This window comes from Schistocerca serialis, chromosome 3, assembly GCF_023864345.2.
Source record: "Schistocerca serialis cubense isolate TAMUIC-IGC-003099 chromosome 3, iqSchSeri2.2, whole genome shotgun sequence".
Lineage (NCBI taxonomy): Eukaryota > Metazoa > Arthropoda > Insecta > Orthoptera > Acrididae > Schistocerca > Schistocerca serialis.
In genome coordinates, this window is record NC_064640.1 from 302,166,748 (window position 1) to 302,194,394 (window position 27,647).

General features: G+C 38.8%; 1 protein-coding gene across 7 annotated transcripts in view; it reads right to left on the bottom strand.

Moving 5' to 3' along the window:
• Window positions 1–27,647, bottom strand: part of LOC126470093 (transcription initiation factor TFIID subunit 3) — a 337,538-nt gene that overhangs the window by 205,551 nt on the left and 104,340 nt on the right. For all 7 annotated transcript variants that reach the window (XM_050097646.1, XM_050097640.1, XM_050097644.1 and 4 more), the window contains 2 exons: window positions 15,936–16,086; window positions 14,275–15,850 (listed from right to left, as the gene is read on the bottom strand). In XM_050097646.1, the coding sequence (XP_049953603.1) occupies window positions 14,275–15,849 (1,575 nt within the window). In that variant the 5' untranslated portion in view covers window position 15,850; window positions 15,936–16,086. The remainder of the gene's footprint in view (window positions 1–14,274; window positions 15,851–15,935; window positions 16,087–27,647) is intronic.

Sequence of the window (27,647 nt, forward strand, 5' to 3'; positions counted from 1 at the left end):
GTGGATTAAGGATGGAGAAGACCCACCGTGGTTTAATAACAAAACTCAGAACACGTCGAGATAGCAAAGACTGTTGCACTCCCTGTTCAAAAGAGAATGCACAAATGGTGACAAGAAAAAGTTGGTACAGATTCATGCCCATGTAAGAAAATCAATGCACAAAGTATACACCAATTACCATTGTCATATCTTAGCAACAGATCTTGCCAAGAACCAGAGAAAATTGTGGTCCTATGTAAAATTGTTTTGCGTATCAAAGGCGAAGTTTTAAATTTCATGTTTAAGAAATCATCCATACTGGAGGATCATACAAACATACTGCCAACTGACCATCACAGAGACTCCAATATGGAGAACATAGTCACAGGCATCCCTGACACAGAAAAGCAATTGAAAGAGTTGATAACAAGTCGCCAGGTCCAGAGATGATCTCAATTTAGTCTTACAACGAGGACTCTACAGTGTTGGCCCCTTACTTAGCTTGTATTTATTGCAAATCTCTCACCCAGCACAAAGTCCCAAGTGAATGGTAAAATTTCCTTAAGACAGAAAAGCTTCTGTCTACAAAGCAGCACGGTTTGAGAAGCACCATTCATGTGAAACTCAGTTTGCCTTGATATCTTGCAAACAATGGGTGAAGGGCAACAGGTAGATTCCATATTCCTAGATTTCCAAAAGGCATTTGACACGCTGCCCCACTGCAGACTGTTAACGAAGGTACCAGTATACAGAATAGGTTCCCAGATAAGTAGGTGGCCTGAAGACTTCTCAAGTGATAAAACGTGACACGTTGTCCTCAACGGCGAGTGTTCATCAGAGACAATGGTATCATCAGAAGTGCTCCAGAGAAGTGTGATAGGACCATTATTATTCTCTGTATACATAAATGATCTGATGGACAACAGTCTGCAGCTGTTGCTGATGATGCTGTGGTGTACAGGGAAGGCGTCATCATTGAGTGACTGTAGGCGGATACAACATGACGTAGACAAAATTTCTGGTTGGTGTCACAAACAACAGCTAGCTCTAAATGTACAAAAATGTAAGTTAATGCAGATGAGTATGAAACAAATTCTGTAACACCCAAATACAGCATTAGTAGTGTTAGTAGGTTGATTATAGGCATAACACTGCAAAGTGATACAAAATGGAACAAGCAGATAGGCGAACTGTCAATTTTGATTTATTGGGAGAATTTGAGGGAAGTGGGGTTCATCTGAAAGGAGACCGCATATAGAACATTACTGCAAGCCATTCCTGAGTACCGCTTGGTGTGTGGGATCCACACCAAGTCAGATTAAAGAAAGACATCAGAAGCAATTCAGAGGCGGGCTGCTAGGTTTGTTACCAGTAGGTTTGATCAACAAGCAAGTACTACAGAGAGCTTCAGGAACTTACATGGGAAACCCTGGAGTGGAGACGACATTCTTTTCAAAGAAGGCTATTGAGAAAATTTACAGAACTGACATTTGATGCTTAATTGCAGCACTTGCAGGCCGTGTTCCGCATGTACGGTTACAACAACTGGCAGATAAAATGCGCCTTAAGACCAAAGAAGCAGACACCACAGCCTTCCAAGGATGAAGACAAACCGGTTGCGATGGCAATTATACCATATGTCGGACAAAGATCGGCAGAATACTCAGAAAATACAATGTCAAGTGCGTGTTTCACCCTCCATCCAAAATGAAAACATTATTAGGATCAGTCAAGGACGACTTAGGCCTCCGGAAACCAGAAGTTTACAGCATCCCTTGTCAGTGCAGGAAAATGTATGTAGGCCAGACCATCCAGACAGTACAGGAGATATGTAGTGAACATAGAAACCACACAGACAACGCACTGGCGACCAAGTCCACCATGGAAGGGCACTGCATCTCACATGGACATGACATGAACTACGATGGCACAAAGGGTTACAGCAATCTAACACCTTCTGGGACTGTATCCTCAAAGAGGCACAGGAGATCCAGCTGCATGACGAACTAATAAATATAGACAGCGGTTTCCAGTTAAGCAAGACTTGTGATCCAGGTTTGAGTATGATTAAAACACAATGACAGTCTACATGGAAATCCGCTACTGTCAGGACACCTGAAGAAGAAGAAAGAAGAAACATTGTCACCACGACAGCAGAGTTCCGTAAGCAGCTATGGCTGCGGAAGGACTGTGGTCCATGATCTGTCGCGGGGAGCCGTGCTTCCCCCACCAACCAGCACCGCCCTTCCCCCACCACCAGCCGCGGTCCGCTCAGAAGTGCCCAGACGGAGGCTGCGGGAGAACGGCAGAGATTATATAAAGTCAGCATCCATAAGAGATCAATCAGACACCAAGAATGCCTGAAGATGGCAAGAAGACGGCTTGCCGAAATATCGCGCCTTTTGGGCAACGCTACCCAGCTGAATACCCATGAAATTTTCAAGAACATCTTTATAGACACACCAAGTAAATTGTATAAATACTTGCAGGTAAACTATAAGACTAATGAATAAAAAAGAAACTCAAAACTACAGGCCATGACAGAGTTTATGACCTTTGGGCTGGGGATGCACAGTAGATAGCTGCGCAGCTAGCCAGTCAGCAGTCAGTCTGTTTCCATGTTCTGTACTGTATCAACTTCCATCATACTTGAGTGTTCTATCATGTTTCACACATGCAAAACTACAATTGACTGATTTCTGTGATATTCTGCAAATTTTCTCATAATGGCTGAAACACATAGAAGGTGCTAAGTGTTTCACAAACAGGCAAGGGGCCTTATTTTTAAAGTGTACATTCTTCAAATGTGAGACAGATTCAGGAAAGCCAGATGCGAAGTTGATAAGATGCAGGAACACAACGTCATTGGTGTCTATGCACTTTCAGCTGAAAATAATTGTATAGGCGCACAGGAAAGATATACACAACCAATTTGATATCAGTGAGAAATGTAATATATCCTGTAATGTAACCAACAGTTCCCAAAGTAAGCATTTCAAAAGAAGTTTAATAAATAACAATTCTCATTTACTTTAAATTTAAATTTTGCAAGTAATTATGGGGATACAGAAATCACTACACATAGCAGTTTATTTCCATAGCATAACTTCTTGACACAGTGACATTTGTAATACTGATTTAAATTGCTTGGCAAATTGCTTGTGTATGGGATGTCAAGGCAAGCAACCGATTACATGTGATATCCCATGCGACAGATCGCTGAGCTCCATCGATCATATGTGGGGCCATTCAATTATGGTGCACTAAGTCGATTTACTTTTAATGACTGCAAATTATGCACTTAAGTACACTGTTTACTATTAATAAATGTTAGAAGTGCAAATCAGCTTCTCAACATAAACAGCTAGGATTAACAAAGTTCACTACAAAATTTAACCTGCCACTGTATGAATAACAGAAGTACCAGGTGGTTATAAATAAATTCATTGTGTTCCAAGTGCTGCAGTGTGGGGTGAATACATCGCAGTACACTGAATCATCATACGTATGTTCATTAATTCATGCGCTCGCAGAGTATATGCCAAAAAAAATAGTTCCACTGTCTGCCACCAGGTGAAAATATGGTGCTGCAAGCAGTCAGAACACGAAATGTTTCCTGTGTTGATGTCAGTATATGGTTTGTCGCTTAGCAATGCTTGTTTATTTGTTTTTTAAAGTGGCTGTTGTTGTAAAGGGAGGTCAGGCTTGCTGCTAGATTTGTTACTGGTAGGTTCAATCAGCATGCAAATGTTATGAAGATGCTTCATGAACTCAAATGGGAATCCACAGAGGCAAGTCACCATTCTCTTCACGAGGCACTATCGACAAAATTTAGAGAACTGGCATTTGTGGCTGACTGCACAACAATTCTACTGCCACTTACACACATTCACAGAAGTACCACAAAGAAAAGATGAGCGAAATTAGGGCTTGTGTGGAGGCTTATAAACAGTAGTTTTTTCCTCTCTCTATTTGTGAGTGGAACAGGAAAGGAAATAACTAATAGTGCTATGTGGTACCCTCCGCTATGAGCCATACTGCGCTTTGGGGAGTATGTACGTAGATGTAGACAGATGTCAGCAGTGTTGTTGCCTAATGTATGTGCTCATGCAATCGATACAAGTCACACTGTGTTTGGCTCTTCCCATCAAACCCATGTAGCCTACCTAATTAGGCAAGACTCTTCACGTACCTGCAGAACAAGTAACACAGAGAACATGTAGAACATAAAGAAGAGCCAAGATTGGCTAGGCCCTGGTACCACTTTACTTGCCAAAATGCCAACACAAGTAATTTAATTTAATTGATGCACAGCTCCTACATTCAAAATATGACCTCTGAAAAGCAAGATAACACACACAAATATCTACAGCTACACTGTGAAGTAGGGAGCAGAGGATACATTCCACGTACCAGTTGTCAGCATTTTTTCCATTCCATTTGTATATGGGAGAATGACTGTTTAAATGATGATGTGCATGCCATAATTAATCTACTCGTATCATCACAATCCCTATGGGAGTGGTACATAGGGAGTTGTTGTACATTCTTAGACTCATGACTTAAAGACAATTCTTGAAACTCTATAAATAGGGTTTTTTTTTTTTTTTTTTTTTTTTTTTTTTTTTTGGGGGGGGGGGGGGGGGGGTGTTACTTGGTGTCTATCTTCACATGTTTACCAGTTCAGTTTTTTCAACAACTTTATGGCACTCTCCCATCGATCAAACAAACCTGTGCTAATTTGTACTGGCCTTCTCTGTATACATTCAATACACCCTTTAAGTCCTATTGGATACGCATCTCACACACATCAGCAATATTTCAAGAGGGGTTGCACTAGTGATTTGTACACTGTCTCTTTTGTAGACTGATTGCATTTCACATGTATTCCACCAACAAACCAAAGTCTGCTACTTGCTTTATCCATGACTGCGCCTCATGATCATTCCATTTCATGTCAGCCCAATGTGTTACACCCAAGTGTTCCAACTATGACACATTTATATTATAGTCATAGGATACTAAGTTTTTTTTGTTTTACAAAGTGCACAATTTTACATTTCTGAACATTTACAGCAGGTTGTCAATTTTCGCAACACACTGAAATCTCATATAGATCTGACTGAATTTTTGTGTAGCTTCTTTTAGACAGTACTTCATTATAGATAACTGCAACATCTGCAAAAAGTCTGAGGCTACTATTAATATTATCCACAAGCACATTCATATACAACATGAACAGCAATGAACAAACACACTTTGCTGGGGTACACTCGAAGTTACATCCAAATCTGTCAATGACTCTCAATTCAATATAACTTGCTGCTTCCTCCCTACCAAAAAATGCTCAATCCAGCCACAAATTTCGCTTGACACCTCATACGACTGTACCTTGATAATAAGCATAGTTGTGATACTGAGTCAAGTGCTTTTCAAAAATCAAGAGATACAGCATCTACCTGTGAGAAACATTCGCACTGGGTTTCACGTGATTGATGTTTTTGAAATCAAAAATGGTTGGCATGGAGGATATCATTCTGTTCGAGCTATCTCATTATGTTTGACCTCAGAATATGTTCCACGATTCTACAACAAATGGATGTCAATGAAATGGGATGGCAGCTTTGTGGATCACCTCTGCTACCCTTTTTGTAGATGGATGTGACTTGTGCTTTCCTCAAAATGCTGGGCACTGTTTTTTGTTTGATGACTCTACAATATACCTATTATAGTTAACAGAGGGACCTGAGGCTTTGTTCAATTTTAACAATTTCAGTTGTTTCTCAATGGCACTGACACTAATATCTATACCAGTCATCTTTTCAGTGGTACAAAAGTTAAACTGGAACACTCCTGGGTTTTCCTTTGTTAAGGAACATTTGAAAACAGAGTTAAGCATTTCTATTTTTGTTTTGCTATCCACAATTTCAGCTCCTGTCTTGTCCATGGTTTCTGGACACTAAATTTGGTCCTGCTAACAGTCTTACATATGATGAGAATTTCTTTGGTTTTATGGAAGACCTTTCAGCAATATTCTGCTATCGTAATCACTGATGCCTTCATGCATTGTTCTCTTTCTATTTGTTGCCATTACATTTAATATGTTTCCATCACAAGTGGGATTCTGAACTACCTGTTCTAGGTTGTTTTTGGAGAAGGTTTTTAATCATGTTTCACAGGATATGCAAGCAACCCAGAGGATACTGGTCATGCATGCCTGATTTTCACCCAGCCTCATCCTTTTTTTCCTTGCACACTTCAAAATACACAGAGTGCTTCCCTACCCAGCTTGAAAACTTCCTTTTCAATTCACTGCCTATTCACTGGATGGTATCCTGAATATATCCTGCTTGCCTACTCAGCAAGAAAACATCCTTTTCGACTCACTGGGTGGTATCCTGAATACATAGAGTTTTTTCTTGCTGTGTACTTCCTATTCTGTGAGATTTCTGAACTGCAGATTCATGATGTCGACTTTTTGCCATAACCAGGCAGCCATCTTCAGGTGAGTTTTAAAACTGGAGATTTTCTGGTGCATATCATTATATTGTATCAAAAATATGCAGGTTATCTTTTAAAATACTTCACAAATGCATTTGTATGGTGCATTTTTAAATATGTTTTGCTGTTCTCATATACTAGTTTAATTCTTTCTAACAAAGTATTTAGTTCAGAGCTTGTGGCTTTTGACTGACCTAACAAACCACAAAGAGTAGACCTTCCAGTCTCCATAGAGATAATGACTTATGGAAGATGAGAAATACAAAGAAATATATAGGAAACATTAGCATCTATTTCTACATTTTTCAGCACAAACTGCTCTGAAACTGAGGAAGCCCCATCAGATTGAACTGACTCCCCTGTCTAATTTTTGATCTGATTTATGCAGGGAGACAAGAACAATAATGGTCTTAGCCCACTGTTGCCCACACCGAAACTGAATTTATTGTGCAGTTTCACTACATCTACATCCATACTCCGCAAGCCACCGGACAGTGTGACAAAAATCAACTTGAACAGATGTAATCTTTTGAGAACTAGTTCACATGTTTCACATCCAAGTCATGTGACAATACATGTAAACACTGGCTACTTTCCATTTCCATTAATTACTAACTATCTGCTAAAGACGCCGTGACATCAGGCAGTAACTTTCAGCATCAGCAGTTTACAGAAAATGAGAGTCAGTATTCAAATAAACCCTATATTTAAAATTTTACGAAAATAAAGAAATTTACAAGATTATGCATAGACTCATCAAATAACTGTATTGCTAGCACCACAATAACAGAATGAGAAACACATGGACTACCTGCGACTCTACTGAGGCCAATTGGTACCCTTAAGAAGGAGAAGACCCTTTACTAGTTCCTTATTAGACACAATTTCTTCAGATTCTAACAACTCAAATATTTTATGTCTTTTGCCTCCAGAGCTTCACATCAGAAGATTAGACGTGGTGCAGTTTCATCCTACTCACCGTCTACAATTTGGGGCTTCTTCCTCTATAATCATCGCGTGTAGGTGTTTCTTAAAATTTTCATTGGCAGTCGTAGTAATACCATGAGTTTAATTCATTTCCTGTAAGTTCAGGATTGCAGAACTACTCTTGAACCATGACTTCGGCAACATTAGCTTGCAATTTTTTTGCTTCTGGACCATAGACTAACATTTTACATGCAGTCTCCTGAACCTGCTATATAGCTTTGATTTTAATACCACCTTAGTATTGGTTATTGGAAACTCCAATCCAATAAACAGTGTTGTTGCACATGTCCTTGACCAGTCTATCAGCTGGTTCATTGTCAATAATTCCTGAGTGACCAGAGACCCACGGAAGGTTTGCCCTGTTGTTTCCCCCCAGTCTCCCAAGGGCTTTGTGGCATTCCGCAATGGCCTTTGATCTCATTGCAGGGGCTGATAGAGATTTCAGAGCTACCTGACTGCCTGAATAAATGTAGATGCTATAATCCTTGTAGCACCTATGCAAATTCCCCTCTGTTGACAATCTGATAGAGGGCATTTCAACCAAAAATACTGTGGCCAGCTTCCCTGGAGACACTGCTCTCTCTACTCTATGCTGAACCACATATATTCTGGCCCCAGTGCCTTCACCTGTTTTTGACTCATCAGTAAACAAGGCTATATCTCCTGAATGGTGTCATGGTTCGTTCTTCCACTGCCCACCTCTTCTAATAGTTACAGTGAAAGGTTTATTAAAGCAGATGGAAGTTACTGTATGGTCAGCCAGCATCTCCCCGACCATTCCTAAATTTATCCCACTCACTATATAGGTGTGAGATTCTGGATATCCAAGAGGAATACAGTTATTTCCAGTTTTTAAGCTGTCATTGCCTCCATTCTAATCCAAAGATGCAATGGGGACATAACCAGCACATCTTCCATTCCAAAAATATCAAGGAATCCAATTAATTATTCTCCCAGTACTAAATGAAAAAAAAAGAAGAGGACAGTACACTTTGAAGGAAGTGCAGCATAAGTAGATGCAACGAACTTCTCATCAAAGACAGAACTTATATCATAATGAAACAATAAAATTTTTGGTCATTTGTAGTTCAGGTAAATTGTTTCACATGGAAGATCCAATTTTCAATCCATCAGTGTAGTTGTAATATAGTTCACAGAAACCTGACTTACTACTGAAAAACATCCAAATGACACAGTAGCATCCTGATAGCCTTGCCAAGCATTCTTCCTCCGGTAACTTCTTGGTTCCTAATTTTAACTTATACTGATATGCAGCAAGGAAAGTGCAAGTCTACAGCCATTTCCCACATTGCAATATCAGAGTGGACTAGGTCATGAGAAGATACTGTAAGTATAAATTACATTTTTGCAGCATCTTTTAACAGCACAAAGACTTAGTAATTCAAGTTGCAATACTTCGGAGTGAGATAAAGGGGCAGCAAAGTTATTTTGAGTATCTCATTAAATACTGTGGCATCAATCCCCTCCAACTTTAGACCTGTATCTACTAAGATCAGTCCTCCAGTGGAGTACTTGGCACCTCAGTAAAATACTTCAAGTTTTCTCTCATTGGCATTTAATCCAACTGCATTCAATACAGTATGGGTTTGTATATCAATGAGACTTGTTATTCCCCTTAACCATATGCTGAATACGAACTGTATGCAGTGACAGGAATACATTTAACTGGTTTCCAAATTACTACTGATTATTGTAGTGCTTCAAAAATGGAGAAGGAACTGGTTTCCAATATTTCCTCCCCTCTGCTGCCTGTAAACATGAAATTTTCTCACACGTGCGTACCATTCTGTATTTTAAGCTTTACTCTTAATGAAGGCCTGATCTTAAGCTCATTTTACATGAGCAACTTTATGGTCAAAGTCAACTACTTGTGGTGGGAGCATGTCAGTGCCTTCATGTTAATCGGCCAACTACATCATCACAAGTTGTTCAGTGATGTTAATGATCAACTGACCAAGCCAGGTGTAGAATAGTAAAAAATTGTGTACGCTACAGACTGCGCATTCACAACATCTTCTGGGAACACTGGACGTTAACCTGATCTTGCTGCACTCACTCATGTTATAGTACTGGATTTTGTGCTTTTACGTCTTCATATCTATTTTTGTTTCTCTTGTTTTTGTGACATATTGCAAAAGTTGCATGAGAACACGATTTTCTCCTACTAGTGTTCCTTTGCAAAATGAGATCGCATATCTGAACGCATAAAGGTATTTAGGTACTCCAATTCCTGGAGAAAGATTTTTATGTTTTAGTATGCATATATCTTCTCAGGTAAGTAAATGCTGATGTTTTGAAATGTTTGGGTAACACTTCACTAGTTCTTTCAGTTCTCAGCAATGTGGGCATTTTATCACATGACCTTTGTCAAGAATGTCTACTATGAATTTTGCTTTGGTTTAATAAATTCTATTATCACTGCTAGTTCCTTAATGTTGTTACTATCTTTCAACTTTCTGTGAGAACAATAGTCCCTCATAATCTCACCTTCACCATTCAGGTGGCACAGTGCACGGTAGACAGTTCTCACAATGAATGCCATTTTGGCAGGTGGCAATCAGTACAGGAAATAATATGACTGTGGCACGACTGTTTACTCACTTGCCACAAGCAAGACAATAGAGACATCTGTGTAAAAGGGGCTTTACCAATTTTCATTGCAGTTTAGGTTTGTACTAACTACAAGAATATACACACCATTTTTGATTTATCAGCAGCTACGTAAGTCCACACACGCCATGATCAAATTCTGTGTTGAAGCTTTTGAAGTATTATCAAATGATTACCAGTACTAAACATTTTTCCCCTCTACATCCATTAAACCTAGCCCCTCACCCCCACCCCAAATAACACAACAGGTCAGAGAAATACTTATACAGGGTGATCTAAATGTAACGGTACACATGTTGTGGGTGTAATATATGCATCAAAATAAGCATAAAATGTTAAATAAAGTTTTGTCTGAAATTGCTTGTTTTCTGATATATGCTGTGAAGTAGGGATCACAAGTGCACCCCAAACAACAAAAAATTAATTGAAACTTCCTGGCAGATTAAAACTATGAGCCAGACCAAGACTCGAATTCGGGACCTTTGCCTTTTGCAGGCAAGTGCTCTACCAACTGAGCTACCCAAGCACGACTCGCGCCCCGTCCTCACAGCTTTACTTCTGCCAGTATCTCGTCTCCTACCTTCCAAACTTTACAGAAGCTCTCCTGCGAACCTTGCAGAACAGCTTCTGTAAAGTTTGGAAGGTAGGAGACGAGATACTGGCAGAAGTAACGCTGTGAGGACGGGGCGTGAGTCGTGCTTGGGTAGCTCAGTTGGTAGAGCACTTGCCCGCGAAGGCAAAGGTCCCGAGTTCGAGTCTCGGTCCAGCACACAGTTTTAATCCGCCAGGAAGTTTCATATCAGCGCACACTCCGCTGCAGAGTGAAAATCTCATTCTAAAAAATTAATTCTTTTCAGAACAACATTAAGGGATCTGAAATTAAACACAACTACATACTGTACATGTACCCCAGAACATGCTCATAATGACGCAGGCAAAGGCAACATGGCAAAAGCCTGTAACCATCCCATGATGTAATGCCTACCACAAATGACACTATGCATCATAACTCAGAAATAATCCAATTTCAGACAAACTTTATTTAACATTTTACTCTTATTTTCATGCATACATTAGACCCACAAACCATTTGTATTCACTTTTTGATCACCCTGTATAATACACATAGTTATAGCTTGCTCTAAATAATTTTGTAATTGACAAATGGCAGTAGTGTGGAGGAGCAGGAGTATTGCGAGTGGGTGTGCAGCATGCCATGTGCCCATGAATTTGGCAAATTTAAGTGCACTATAAACAAGCAAAGTACTAATGTTACTGTTTGTCAGTGTTGATAGTAGGGAGTGTAGTAGTGAAGTCAGCAGCAAAAGTAAAATTATGGTGTGTGTGTGTGTGTGTGTGTGTGTGTGTGTGTGTGTGTGTGTGTGTGTGTGTAAGTATGGGAATTGTATATTTTAAAGTTAAATAACAGTTATCGGATAAGTACTCAGTCACAGGCAGTAAAGGAGGTTGGGAAGCAATCAACCAATTATAACTTCTTTTTATACATTAAAATAAAAGTGATGAAAAGACCAACACCAAAGATTTCTGGAGTCTTGCTTCATCTTCATTTACAGTATTAGACACAAAATCGGTCAGTATTTGACTCTCCACGTTCCTTCATTCTAACTTTTGCATGGCTACAAGTTCCTCTGTGTCACCCAACAAGATCATTTTTATCTGATCCCAGCCTTAGGTGGAACATAATTCATCTTTGTTCCTGCTCCCTGCTCACGCAAACTAATCACTGTGTACCTACAAAACAGGGAACACAATATGCCCATTAGGCCACAGAAACCACTGCCATAAGATGATAGCTACCTGTTAAACATCAATCACAAAATTATTTCAATAAATGCATAGGGGAGTGGAGACACTTACCAATCCTCAAGTTAGAGTTTTGTATACACCAAGTTTGTACTCAAACAACAGTGGCCAACCCCACATGTGCAATGTAATATTTTTAATGTAAACCAATGAGCACAAGATTTTGGACACATTTTTATGGACTTTGCCTCAATGGTGCTTTCACACCAAGAATGCTCCAAGTGTGCTGAAACTTGCAAACTTCGAGTGTTATGCAAAGATCATCTGGCTTGGCCACCGATGTAAGTTGCAAGTATTTCCACAGCAACACTGCAAGGATAGGGCTGCTGTAAATCACAGAGTGAGGTAGTGCAGTGGTGGGCCATTGGACTCTGATTTCGGAGGACAACAGTTCACACCCCCATCCAGCAACCCAAATTTAGGTTTTGTATGGTTTCCCTGAACTACTGATGACAAACGCTGGGATGGTTCCTTTGAAATGTACATGGCTGATTTTCTTTCCAATCCTTGCCCATATCGAGTCCTGTTTCAGATAGTTTTACTTGACAGGGAAACTATTAATACTAGTGTATACAGAGTAACAGACCCAATCAGAGGCTGTTAAATGTCATCTCACAAATGTAAAGATATTTTTCATTTTCATTTAGCACCTTCGCTGTCACAATCCTAATCAACTGAAGATATGTGGGGTCACTTCGCAGGAAGATGCTGCCCCCCCCTCCACCCCCCTCCCCACCACCCCTCTCTCCAGTTGCTATCCAATTACTATTTACTATTCTCATTTCTAGAATTGTATGGTGACAAGACTAAGGATCACACTTGGACAAGCTGCAGTAAGGAGTAGAACGAACAATGCAGCCAGTTCAATGCGTCATCTCTATGAGAGATAAATTTTATGGAATGGAGGACACACAAAGTTATCATTAAGAAAGTTGCTGAGTGAATCTCAAAGCTGTATCAATAATTCAGTTCCATTACGACTGCTTGTGTCAAATTCCAAGCTGCAATACTATTTCATGGTGAGTTGCAGCATTACGATCCTTGAAGTTTCAACAACAGCAGTGTAGAAGGTCAAAGCCATAGCTTCAAGGCAGGAAGTGTCCTGGCTATGAATATAACAGTACGTGTCTGACAATTATTGAAAAATGGCAGTGGAATAGATAGGTAAAAATCAAGTTTCTTTGAGTCCTCCATTGTTTGTGGGCGAGAATTTATAAAATTTGGCCTGAATACCAAGATGCAGATTCCTGGTTGCTCCCCATAACAACGTCCCAGTCCAAAAAGTGAAGATTTTGTATGAGGTTTCGGTCACCAAATGGATCACAATCCTCAATCACCTGCCGTATTCTGCCCTAGCTGACTTCTGTTTGTTTCCTGAATTGAAGTTGGCAATGAAAGAACACATTTACGATGCAGTTAAGGACATCCAAGAAAATTGTACTGCAGTACTAAATGCAATTCCAAAAGAGGACTAAAGTGTCTGTTTCACAACACTTTTAAAATGATTTTAGCTGTGTACTGGCTCGGGGAGGGGGGAGGAGACTACTTTGAATAAATACAGCGATTTTGTGAACATAATCCACGAGAGTCCTAACAGAACTGGGACGAACAGTAGAATGTACCTTCAGAGATACATGTGTATGACATTATCTGAAGTGAATTGCAAGATTTTTAAACTAAAGCAACTCCAATATGAGCAATTGTGGTTTCAGTTTATGTCTAGTGGTAACAGAAAAAAATAATAAAAACAACTAAAAATACATTAAAAAGACCCAGTAAATAAGTGACAGACCTGAGAACTCAAAATGAAAATAGTTCATTTGAGATATTAGAAAATTCTGTTCTGTCATCTCATTTCGTACTTTCAGAAATTTAATATTTAACACTTTAGTAGTTCATAAGTTTCTGTATTAAGCAAAATGTGATTACCTGTTGCATGAATACACAACTAATAACTGAACAAAAAAAAAAAATTCCGTATGCCGATTCTCCTACACTATATGATCTACAATTCTACAGACCTTATAATTTTACATTAAAAAAAATCATTAACTGTCAATAGATGTATATGACTGTTCCTTTATTTTCTTATAATACTCATAATAATTACCATTTTAAAAAGGTGCCTGTTTCTATATGAGCATGCACTGTGATAGATGGAGGTGACATTTTCTATTTAACATACATTCAAGTTGCTGCTATGTCATGCCAACAGTGGTAAATTCGACAAAGTTCACTTAAAAGTCAGATTTGTATTTATGCATAAAAAACAGCCACACATGATTACAACACACTAAGAAAAATAATGATTACAGAAGTAATTGTTCTCTGTTAGAAAGTGATTAACCTTACCTTTTCAAGGGTTTTCTTTATGATGTGACTAGATATCTGCACCTTTTCAGGAGAATCTGCTTTTACATTTGCTGGAACTGGACCTGAAGAAGAGAGACTTGAAGATCTTTCAGGAGTCTTTGGTGATTCCTCTTCTGGCTCTTCAGCAGGAGGCTGCATAAGAAGTGGTGGTGGAAGGGGCAGATTGGGCATTGCAGGATGAGGTAAGTTTTTTCCAAGGGGGAGAGGAAACCTTGGGAAAAGTGGATGTCCTAGAGGAGGAGGAATAAGGCCTGGTGTTGGAGGAAAATGTGAAAAGAAAGGAAAAACTGGTGGCTGAACTATTTCACATGGTTCTTCCGCTTCGGGAGTTTTCGGTTTCTCTGAACTGTCCAAGTCCATCAATTCTATCTTTGGCTTCTTAGGACTGTGCAACTCTTTCTGAGATTTTGTTTTTGACTCTTTCTTTGTTTTTGATTTTTCTTTTTTCTTTTTCTTTTCTTTAACTTCTGGCATTTTTTCAGCTTTACGAGATGGTGTCGGAAGCTCAGGAGTCTTTGGGGTAGACGATGGAGTTCCAGGTGGTGAAAGATCATCATCATACATATATAGTTCATCCGAACCTGGTTGATGACTTGTTACACATGCCAAACTGTTTCCCCTTGTCACATCATTCCCTGGTGTTGATAATTTACTGTGAGAACTATTATTGTCCTCATTAACAATCTCCATACCCTGCTGAATGACTGCATCAATACAGTCATCTATCTGGGCCATTCGTGCTTCTCTTTGCCGGCTGTTCATTTCTGATTCATCTATTATCAATCTTGGAGAACTTTCACGTGAATCTCTCATAACTGAATCTGCAGATTCAGTCCTATCAATTTTTTCTATCCTGTCAACCTTCTCTTCCTTGACTTTTGATATTTTTTTGAAAATGTTGAGTTTCTGTTTATCGGGTTCTGTTGACAATTTTCCTTCTATTATAGTTGGTTCCCTACTTTTTTCTGGTGAATTTAATTTAAGTTGTGGAAGTGTAGCAGTATGCACTTTTTCTGGTTTAGACAATTTTGCCACAGGTGACACATGTCTCATGATTTTCTGAGTGTCTGGAACAGCAGTTTTAATTGCAGATAATTTTGATACCGGAAGTTTGCCTGGTTTGTTAGATGAACTTGGACCTGCTAACTGAAAATTCTGTGACATTTTTACAGCTCCTGGTTTCAAGGCTTTCAGTTTAGAAAGTTCCTTCATACTGACTAACTTTTTAACTTTTGTTTCGTCACTGGCGTGTCCTTTGCCAGATTTAACAAGTTCTTTCACTCTGTGTTCCTTTTTATTTTCCTTGTCTGTTTTTTTAACAGCGTCAACTGCTTTCTTCTGTGTAGCTTTTTTAGATTTCTTCTCACCTTTCACTTCTGGGGGTACCATGGGGTACGATGAAGGCTGAGGAGAATTGGAACGAGAATCAGAAGGTTGCAATGGCGTTCGTGATTCAGGAAGCTTTCCTTCCCGTGCAGGTGATAGAAATCCAGATGTTGTCATCATAACACTACTGATTTCTCGAAGAGGACGACCTTCTTCTTCCATCAACATTCTGTAGGAAAAGAAAAAAAAAATTTTGCAGTTTAGGAAACATAAAGCTAATGTCAATTTACACCAAAATTTATCTATTTACTTACCTCGTCCTCTTCAAAACAGGGTTCTCCAAGGAAACAGGATCCCCTGGTCTTTTGAATACATTCGACTTTGGACTAGCGAGTGGTGATGTAGATCCCAAATTGTTTGAAGTGTCAACCGAAAGTGGGGACTGCTTCAATAAATATTCATCTTCTAAAATAACAGACAGACATTTTAAATTACTCTAACAAATAATATGATAAGTTAATCATGAATATTAGGTATTAACATGTGTGAGAAAACTGTAGAAACATAAATCAGTGACTACAACCAACAATAATTTTTCAGCACTTGGGTAACTAATGATTGGTTCTCAAAACATTTACAGCAACTTCTCGTGTATTACATGGTAATATATGATGTCTACCTAGATAATATACTCTGTACCTGTAAGTGTTAAACTGCTCAGGTAACTTCCTAAATATTGCTTTAGCAGATAGTGCAGGAAAGAAGTACATGCTATAGAGTAAGTCACCACCTACTGAGTTCTATTTGCCAGTACTAGTACTGGGAAGGACAACCAAAACTGCCCTATTGTGACATAAGTACATGGCAGACCGGATATTCTGTGACAACATATAATGTGTTACCCATGTGATCTCTTGGTTTGTGGCAACTCACTCTAACAGCTTAGTGGTTACTTACACACAAGCTTGTACACTGAAGGAAAAATATCCCAACACCAAGAAATAATTAATGTTAAGTAATGAAATTTTGGGACTACCTTTGTCTAAGTAACATATTTAAAGGATTAACATTGCAAGATCACAGGTAGTGCAAGAGTGAGATAAGCCATTGCAAATGTGAAATGCTGGTACATTAATAACCAGTGTACCTGCCAGGATGTTGAATGCAAGCATGCAAATGTGCATGCATTGTATTGTACGGTGCTAGACTTTAGATTTTAGGATAGAGTTCTCCGTTTGTTGCACTCAGTTAGTCAATACAGGGATTGCTAATAATGGTTGTGGATGACACTGGAGTTGTCACCTAATGATGTCTTGTACATGCTCAACTGGAGACAGATCTGGTGATCAAGCAGGCCAAGGCAATGTGTCAACACACTTAAGAGCATGTTGGGTTACAATAGCAGTATGTGGGTGAGCAGCACAACAGGTCAAATCATCAGATGAATGTACAAATTTGCAGTCAGGCTACGTGGGATAACCACAAGAGAGCTCCCACTGTTATACGAAATCACACCTCAGACCGTAACTCCAATGTAGGTACAGCTTTTCTAGGCCGCAGACAGGTTGTCTGCAGGTGCTCATCTAACCTCCTCCTAACCAACACACAGCCGTCAATCACACCGAGACAGAATCAGCTTTCGTCAGACATGGCCTCCACTCTACCCTTAAATGAGCTCTTGCTTGACACCAATTAAGTCACAAACAGCAGTAGTTTGGGTTGTGTGGAATGCGTGCTACACGGAGTCTGGTTCACAGCTGTCCTTGGAGTAACTGATTTGTAACAGTTCATTTTGTCACTGTGGTGCCAACTGCTGCTCGAATTGCTGCTGCAGATCAGGGCAATGCACCACAGCCAAACGCCGAACGTGACAGTCTCCCCTCTCAGTATTGCCACGTGGCTGTCCTGAGTCCTGTCTTTTTGTGACTGTACCTTTCTGTAACCACTGCTGCCAGCAATCTTGTACATTGGCTACATTCCTGGCAAGTCTTTCTGCAATATCTCGGAAGGAAAATCCAGGGTCTCATATCCCTATTACATAACCTTGTTCAAACGTGGTGAGGGGTTGATAATGTCACTTTGTCATCTTAAAGACATTACTGACTAACATCAACTCACTAAATCCAGCACATATTTAAAGCACTACTAGCATGACATGGGTGGCTTGCGGAGTATAAATGTAGATGTAGATGTAGACTCTCATGTGACTAGTGTAAAATCTGAATAGACTTCATCTTTCAGATACAGAAAAATAGCTACCAACTTGTGTTTATATTGCACAACTAACTCTTGGTGCTGGGAATTCTTCCCCATCAGTATATATAACATCAGTTGTCCTCATCCTCATTTTGATAAAGTAAATCTTATCAGTTGCAGGGCTGGAGTAGTGGTAGTCGATGGGGAACGGAAAACATTAAACATATCACAAAGTTCGCAAAACCAATGTTTTTGTAAAGCTTCATTTTTACGCACTCTTGTGCTGCAATATTGTAATCAGAAATCATTTTCACACAGAAAAAATAAAATTATGTAACTTTCCTGTCTGTAAATAAGCTACACAGAGTCTTAATTCTTAAGGAAATCTTTGGCTACATAACTGCATTTCTCTTTTATTTCCTCTTCACAGCTGCTCAATTTTTTATTTAAATGCTGCATCTGTTTGAAGGTATATTTGAAGCACCTACATCCTAAGAAAAAGAAAGAAGTAAGACTAGGGTTTAGTATTCTGTCAACAACTAAGTCATTAGAGGCCAAGCACATGCTCAGATTGGGGAAGGAAACCCGCCAAGCCTGGCATTTGCCGTAAGTGATTTATGGAAATCAAGGAAAACCTGAATCTGGATGGCCAGATAGGATTCTGAAATGTCCTCTGGGATATGAATTCAGCATGTTAACACTGTCACCTCCCTCAGTTTATATCCTCTTTATGGGATATCTCACGAAATTAGAAGATCAAAACTCTGCTTCAGGAATCAGTTCACTTTGATAAGAAAGCTGGTGTCTACCAAATGTAAAGCTTTACATTTGAATTGTTGTTAGTAGCCTACAGAAAAGTCTCCAACATTTGAACAATGAATTCTGACAAGTTTTAATATGCTGCTTCACCACACTTAGCAGTAGCTAGTGTTACACTTTGTTCCATTACTCATGCAGCTTCATTACCTTTTTTTGAATCCTTCATGCTGTCTGATATCAACAAATACATGACAAGTGCATAAATATCTAACATTATGCACCACATATCAATTTAATGAAAAAAAAAGAATTCTGTGGTGTCATTACAATTACAAGATACACCAGTAATGCGTGGCAAAAGTAAGCATCTAAACCAATGCCCTCTACCCACTTTTTTTTTCACTGACTCAAATATTGGGCCCAATTCATCCTTTTTTTCAACTGAGTAACACATTTACTTATTAGCAGAATGCCCCAAAATATATGGTATCTCTCATCCACCATGCATCATGTTGCAAACATGAGCAAATGTCACAGGAAAGTTACCTGATTAATTACAAAATGCCAAACATGGTCAACTTCCTCAACTTTTTATGAAGTTCCTCCTGAAGAAACATTCTGTTTGCATTTCTTCATGAAAAGCACACACAATACTATTCAATATTCCACTAAAATAATCACCACAAAGAATCTGATCACAAATACTCTATGCAATCACAGTAAACCCATTTTTCTACAACATGCTGTGTTGAATTTAAAAGGTGCCAAACACAGTCAATCAGTCTTCATCTGCTTATGAAAGAAAATGCAGCTCCCATGGTAACAATATTAAACTCAAATTTCATCATCACACAGAAAGGGTGTCAAATTAATATGGAAGAAGTTCATTACTACAAATAAATTAAAACTAATATTACTAATGCTAGGTCACATCTTTCCTCAGTGATGGACTTGTAGACTTATATATCTGGAAATCAGTAAGAGTGGCACATGTTACATTTGTGTGTATTTATAAGATTCTTTAAAGAAATTGTTATGTGTATTAAGATAACAAATACATCATAGACTGCTTGAACATATAACGGAAGCTAACACACAGTCTCTAAGCATGTTTCAACACACAGGAATACGAACAGAAAAGCAAAAGGAAGTATTCTGAAGACAAGGTACAGTCTATTATTTAAGAGCAACTTTGTCTCTTAAGAGTAAACCTAGCAATCTAACAATGAGGTGGCATCATGTATAAGGGCCCCAGTTTGATTCCTGAGACACAATGTTTTAAAGAAGTTTTCACGTGTTTGTTTTAAGTGAGGTACAGTGCAAATATCTTATATTACTTAATTACTTACTCAGTTCTTTGCTTGTTCCACTGACCATAATTGCGATCACTCACTGTGAAGTGGAATTTGACAGTTAGTTTACAAATCTGGGATATGGACTGCATGCGCAAGTATAGGCATAGCTGGCAGAGTAACAAAGTTTAACATGATAGTTACAGTTCCATATAAACATAATGTGATATAAAATGGGAAATGTTGCAAATGTTTTTTACTTGAGTGACAAGTAAAAAAAAAAAAATCACACTACTAAGGATATTACCAAACTTTAAAGAACATTCATCAGATTCCAAGACTGTAGTTCTCTCTCTCTCTCTTTTTTTATTTGAAGTCTGATATTGGTATAAATGAGGAACCTGAACAGATGTGCATCAGTTATTGTTCAATTTAGAAGTCTCTGGCTAGTATACAGGGTGTTTCAAAATGAATATAGGGGTTTTAAGGCTTTGTAGCATTTATTACATTCAACTTATGGTTGTAAGTAATACAGCAAATGAAAGAGCAACTCAGTTTTTCTTGTAAGTGTTCAATGTGAACACCATTTGGCATACATCACATTCATAAGAGAGTTCTTTCCAAACCTTAATCAGTGTGTCTGAAGTAATAGTTGCAACAATGCTGTTTATATAGTCTGATATATTAGCTGGTAATGGAGGCACATACACATAATCCTTTATGATCCCTCAAAGGTAAACAATGCATGGCATTGGGTCATGTGTAAATGTGGAGGTCATGCAAAACAAGCTCTGTCATCTAGCCCCTTGCAGCCAATCCAACGGTCTGGTACATCACCGTTTAAGCAATCACATACTAAATTATGCCAGTGAGGTGGCACACCATCTTGCTACCAAATAAAGTTCTGTGGTTCAGTTTCTTCCATTTGAGGAAAGAACCATAGTTCTAGCTTATCAAGATAAGAAACACGAGTTACAGTTGCTGCACCAAAAAAAAAGAAAGGCCCACTGACTTTCCACCAGGATATGGCACAAAAAACATTCAATTTAGGGGTTCTTGTTGCCACTGTACCACCTCATGGAGATTTGCTGACCACTACACATTACACATTTACTTCAGTGAAATGATCCCGGAAATCTTCATCAGCAGCAACATTCTGTTTCCAAAGCTGGCATGTAACCATTGTTTGTAGGCTCTAAAGCTTGTAACAATTGCAAATGATGAGGATATAAGATGAACATAAACAAAAGCAAAACAAGGATAATGGAATGTAGTCAAATAAAAACAGCTGATCTTGAGAATATTAGATTAGGAAATGAGACACGTAAAGTAGTAAATGAGTTTTGCTATTTCTGAAGCAAAATAACTGATGAAGGTTGAAGTAGGTAGGATATAAAATGTAGACTGGCACTAGCAGGGAAAACCTTTCTGAAGAAGAGAAATTTGTTAACATGGAGTACAGAGTTAAGTCTCAAAAAGTCCTTGAAAGTGTTTGTGTGGAGTGTAGCCATGTATGGAAGTGAAACATAGACAATAAACAGTTTACACGAGAAGAGAATAGAAGCTTTTGAAATGTGGTGCTACAGAAAAATGCTGAAAATTAGATGGGTACATCATGTTACTAATGAGGAGATACTGAATAGAATTGGGGAGAAGTGAAATTTGTGGCACAACCTGACTATAAACAAGGGATTGGTTGGTAGGACAGATCATAAGGCATCAAAGGATCACCAATTTAGTACTGGAGTACTGTGGGGGGTAAAAATCGTAGAGGGAGACCAAGAGATGAATACAGTATGCAGATTCAGAGGGATGTAGGTTGCAGTAGTTACTCGAAGATGAAGAGGCTTGCACAGAATAAAGTAGCATGGAGAGCTGCATCATACCCATCTTTGGATTCAGGACCACCACCACCAACAACAACAACAACAATAACAATGTAGCTGTATGCACATCCTTAAAAGTTTCCCACACAGACATCACCGGAAATGGTAATACAAGCCTAAGCCTTCTGAACTAATTTCTTGGGACCATGCTTGAAAGACTGTCACTTGTTCAACATGTTCTTCAGTCACTTTTGGTCATTACAGACTCTTTCCTTTGCACACAGGTATACAAAAGAAATTGAGTTACTCTTTCATTTGACATATTATTTATAACTGTGTAATAAATTCTACAAAGCCTTACAACCCATATATACATTTTGACAAACTCTGAATTTCAGGAATACATGCTCACACATGGAATATGACTTCTTGCAGGGCACATCACTGGCAACACCTAGAAGGTTTGAGAATGAAGCAATTGGGGACAGAATTTGCATGTAGACTACACATATCTTACTGTCAAAACTACGTACTAACCTATAGTACTTTCTTAGTACTTTCTATAATATAAAATATTAAGTGTCAATTTAAATAACTTAAGTTTCACAATGTTATTGATTTTATTTATTTATTCTACATATATATTAAAATTCATGGAGAAGAAATAAAAACTTTGAGGTTCGCCGATGACATTGTAATTCTGTCAGAGACAGCAAAGGACTTGGAAGAGCAGTTGAATGGAATGGACAGTGTCTTGAAAGGAGGATATAAGATGAACATCAACAAAAGCAAAACAAGGATAATGGAATGTAGTCTAATTAAGTCAGGTGATGCTGAGGGAATTAGATTAGGAAATGAGGCACTTAAAGTAGTAAAGGAGTTTTGCTATTTGGGGAGCAAAATAACTGATGATGGTCGAAGTAGAGAGGATATAAAATGTAGACTGGCAATGGCAAGGAAAGCGTTTCTGAAGAAGAGAAATTTGTTAACATCCAGTATTGATTTAAGTGTCAGGAAGTCATTTCTGAAAGTATTCGTATGGAGTGTAGCCATGTATGGAAGTGAAACATGGACGATAAATAGTTTGGACAAGAAGAGAATAGAAGCTTTCGAAATGTGGTGCTACAGAAGAATGCTGAAGATTAGATGGGTAGATCACATAACTAATGAGGAAGTATTGAATAGGATTGGGGAGAAGAGAAGTTTGTGGCACAACTTGACCAGAAGAAGGGATCGGTTGGTAGGACATGTTCTGAGGCATCAAGGGATCACCAATTTAGTATTGGAGGGCAGCGTGGAGGGTAAAAATCGTAGAGGGAGACCAAGAGATGAATACACTAAACAGATTCAGAAGGATGTAGGTTGCAGTAGGTACTGGGAGATGAAAAAGCTTGCACAGGATAGAGTAGCATGGAGAGCTGCATCAAACCAGTCTCAGGACTGAAGACCACAACAACAACAACATATATTTTCAGTATCATCCCAAACAAACAGGGATGATTCAAAATGACTGAGATGTAAGAATGATGCACCTTCAGTCTGCCAGTTTATACTACACAGTTGCAGACCACCACAAATACTGTAACATTACAGTAACAACTAATGGTTTTCTTCCACCTATAGGCAGAACTTACAAATGACATTGACATAATGAAAGTTTATTTACTAATCTGTTAATCCAGTATGAAAGTATTTGACACTTTTGTTAGAAACCTAACCAAAAAATGGCTTTGCATTCTTTACATAATCAAAGTTATCAGATACTGGAAAGTTCCCTGTACCTACTAGGATAATAGCTACAAACCTAAAATTACACAACTGGTTAATCAACAACTTACAGAATTAAGCTAGCCTGTATTTTTAGTGCAATATAAAAGTTCAAAAATTTCATTAAAGCTTCACAAATATCAATAATAGTAAACAGATATTGAAAACTGGTGCAACTCAGTACATTATAAACATGATCACAAATAACATGTTAAGTTTTATTTCATCTATTACAACACCACCATTTGTCCTTTTATGGTTTACAATAAAAAAAGGCTTTGGTTTAACATCATGTCAATAACAAGGTAATTGGAGACAGGATATTTGTTGGGATATGGCATAGATTGATGGCAGGGATTAGCCATGTCCTTTTAAAAGAAATTACCCTAGCACTCACATTAGTCGGTTCAGCGAAACTAACAGAAAACTCAAACACTAACAACTGTGCGAACATGCTCTATTTATGTTTAATAGTCCCTCACTGAAATGTGTATTAGTAAAAATAAACTTTAGACAAAAAAGTTACGAAATTCTTTGCACCTCAAAATTCATGCTTTCATTTGTTTAGTCGTAAGTAGTATAAAGCTGCAAAAACATGCTTCTAAATAAGGTCTGTTTTTAAACTACCATACCTCAACACATGATTAGGTGACAGGACGTAACTGCAAGTTCACCGTAATTTAGACATGAGACATGTAACTTGACAATATTGTGTTTATAGTATATTTACATGGTCATAATTCACAGTCAGCTCTGTGATTTCTCTGGGCCAGACAAGAGTGCTTAAACATAGGCCGGCAGTTATATCAGTTCTTCTAATGTAAGAATTTTAACAACTAAGAGTGAAACATTTAATTAATCAAGTTGAAGTGAATGGGATATTACATAAGAACTAGTGTTTCGTTTTCAGATTTGTCAACTAACATTTCATTTATTAAAGTAATGTTTGACATTATGCATGAAGCTTGGCTGGAAAAAATAAAACCTTGTCGGCAGGAACTAAAATTATCACCTGGCAATCTATAACTTCTACAATAATCTGAAATGAAAGTGAAAGATTCATTCTGGAAACAATCCTCAGGCCGTCGTTAAGTCACATGTGGTCCTTCTTGTCAGTAGTGACAGTACAGAAATGAATGCAGGAGAACTTCTTTGAAGTTTTTGAAATAGGAAAGACATACTGGCAAAAATTAAGCTGTGACAACATATCAATGATCATGCCTGGGTAGCTCAGTTGATAAAGAGCACTGCCATCAAAAGGCAAGGTCCCGAGTTCAAGTCTTGGTCTGACAAATTGTTTTAATCGGCCAGAAGGTTTCATCCTGTTTCTCTGCGGCACTTGAAGAACAGACTGAGCACATGCCAGCACAATTGAAACTGGTTTTCCTACTTGAACAATGAATCAAAACTACAAGCAATGCAATGATAGAGAAAGGAAAGAAGCACTATATTTTATGCAGCTAGTAAATACACTACCTAACAAAAAAAGTGAAGCACCCAAGAGGAGGGGGAGGGGGCAGGGGAAATGAAATGAAGTTTCACAGTTTGAGGGAGTGCATAATATTGTTTCAGTGGTTACAATATCCAGCCATACTGACAAAGAACTTTGTAGTATGAGTCCACTTGTCAATATGATGCTACACCACCTCATGGATGCATGTACAAATCTGTTTGGGAAGGGTGTCGTAAAGCTGTTGTTATCCTCTCCTGAGGCAAACTTGTCTGCAACAGTATTAACTGATCCTATCATGGGTACTGACACTGGGACAAAGTTGATTTCTGAGCTGGTTCCATATGTTATATCGTTAACAGATCTGGGGATCTTGTTGGCCATAGAAGTACAACATCACAAAGACATTTGATTCAGGCATGTTCCCATGTGTGGACAAGCATTATCCTGTTGAAATATGGTACCCCTATACTGTTGCATGAGAGATATCACAAGAGAATGTCTGTGACGTACCACTGTGCTGTCTAGTTCCCTCAGGTAGTGCAGGGCCACTCATCTGGGGTGGTGCAGGACCACAACTTATTGCTGAACACAATGTAATTCAATTTGTCAGCAGTCCATGTTTCCAGGTCACAGCACCATTCCAAACACAATGGTTTGTGTTGTGGCATTAACGGCAGCCTACGCTTTGGATGGTAATTCCCTATTTTGGCTTTGCTAGTCACCGAGCAATGGTATGGGATGACACAGAATGCTGCAGGGAGACTGTTACTTATTAACTGACAGCAGGTACAGATGTGAAGGGGTTACAAGGTATTTAGTGCATGATACGGTGATCCTCCCTTGTGGTGATGAAACATGGTCAACTGTCACCTTCAAGACGAGTATGCTTGCCATCATGTTCCCATGCGGTCCAACATCAGGCTGCCATCACATCCAAATGTTTTACAAACCTGAACACTGCAAAATTCAATTAGGCAGATAAATGGAAACCTGCAATGAGGCCACTTGCAAACTCTCTAATGTGCTGATAATACTGTTTCACCCCAGTACACAGAATCTCCGTATCCTTCATGTTCAGGCACCTTATATACTCCAACAGACCCGGTAACAACATTAAACACAAACAATGCTATTGGACTCTGGTGGCGGTTCCACTTGTCACAATGAATCACAACTCTAATAATTTACATGTGTGTGTGTGTGTGTGTGTGTGTGTGTGTGTGTGTGTGTGAGGGGGGGGGGGGGGGGGGCGTATGTGTGCATTTGTGAGTGGGTGAGCTCAGGCCTGTGTGTATGAGTGGGTTGAAGGTTTCTGTGTTGATTCACTACAACTTTCAACTCTGCCTAAGCATGCTTAAGTAGGTTCATGTCATCAAACACTGAACATTTCTCCATTCTGTTGATTACTGCCTCCTGTACAGGGTGGGCACAGTGTGCTAGTGCATCATCATCGGGAGAAACATGCCTATCACTAAAATGTTAACTGTAGGGCTAGACAATAGGTTGAAGAATCCTATCCTGACACTAAATAGATTTCAAATTAATCTAAATACCAATAAGACACACCTGACATTGGTACAGGATACGAAACCAATACATGGCTAACCCACCTCCATGCTGAATCCTTGGGACAGCATGCACCTGCCTCCATCAAACGCTTATACAAATATCAGGTGCCAAAAAAAAATCTTGCGTCTCGCCAGAGAAAAGAACCCAACAACATTGACCCAGTTTCCATTCTAACCACTCCCTTGCCCACCTCTTTCACACAGCATATACTTGGGGATTTGTTTTATTTTTCACAGTGAACATCTAGATACCAAACTGACTGTGTGGAGATACTGTTGTATACCAACTGTATCTACACAACCCTTCCAGTTGTCTATGAAGGCGGCACACATTTTATTGTTTTCTCCTTGGGTTACTTATGCAGCATAACATGTTGTGACCAGCTGGTACTGTTAACTACAGATCAATAGAAAGCACATCATTAACATTTTGTGTGTCACAACAGTGGCTGAACATTCAAATGATGTCATTGTGGTGTTCACCAATTCGGTGGCCGGTTTCCTGTGTTAACAACCCTTCTTGCTATAAAGAAACTATCCTCACACAGTCCAAACTTGAAATTATCCTTAGAGTTATGTTGACAGACAGGACCGTGCACACAAGCCACATTGTCTTGTTCACAACTGGAGACACACCACAATCTACTGAACAACACTGAGAATTCAGACTTACTTTTACCTCCAATAAACAAGTGGATGTACATACTGATTTCCCGGACTGAAAAGAATACTGAGAAAGAGGTCAAACATACACAAACTATGCAAGCCATGAGGGTGCCGAAAAGATTTTTGGAGCAGTTTATAACTCATATAGTTGTATTACAGTTATAACCACTCATGAAAGATCACACACCATCACAGGTACTATAGATTTATCACAACAGTCACAAATTGTGAACAGTGGGGCTCATTACAATCTAGGTCTCTTACTGGCATGAAGGATGAATTCCATACATGAAACATATACAAGTAGTTCACAAACATGGTTGTTAATGATGTATGGTGATGACGACTGGTATGTTGGGCACTCAACTGCACAGTCATCAGCGCCCGTACAAAGTCCCAATTTTTACGAAGTCTAGTTCATTACACAGTGCAATCGAGCCATGGTCACAAAAGATGATGATGATGATGATGACAACACAAACACCCAGTTCCCAGGTAA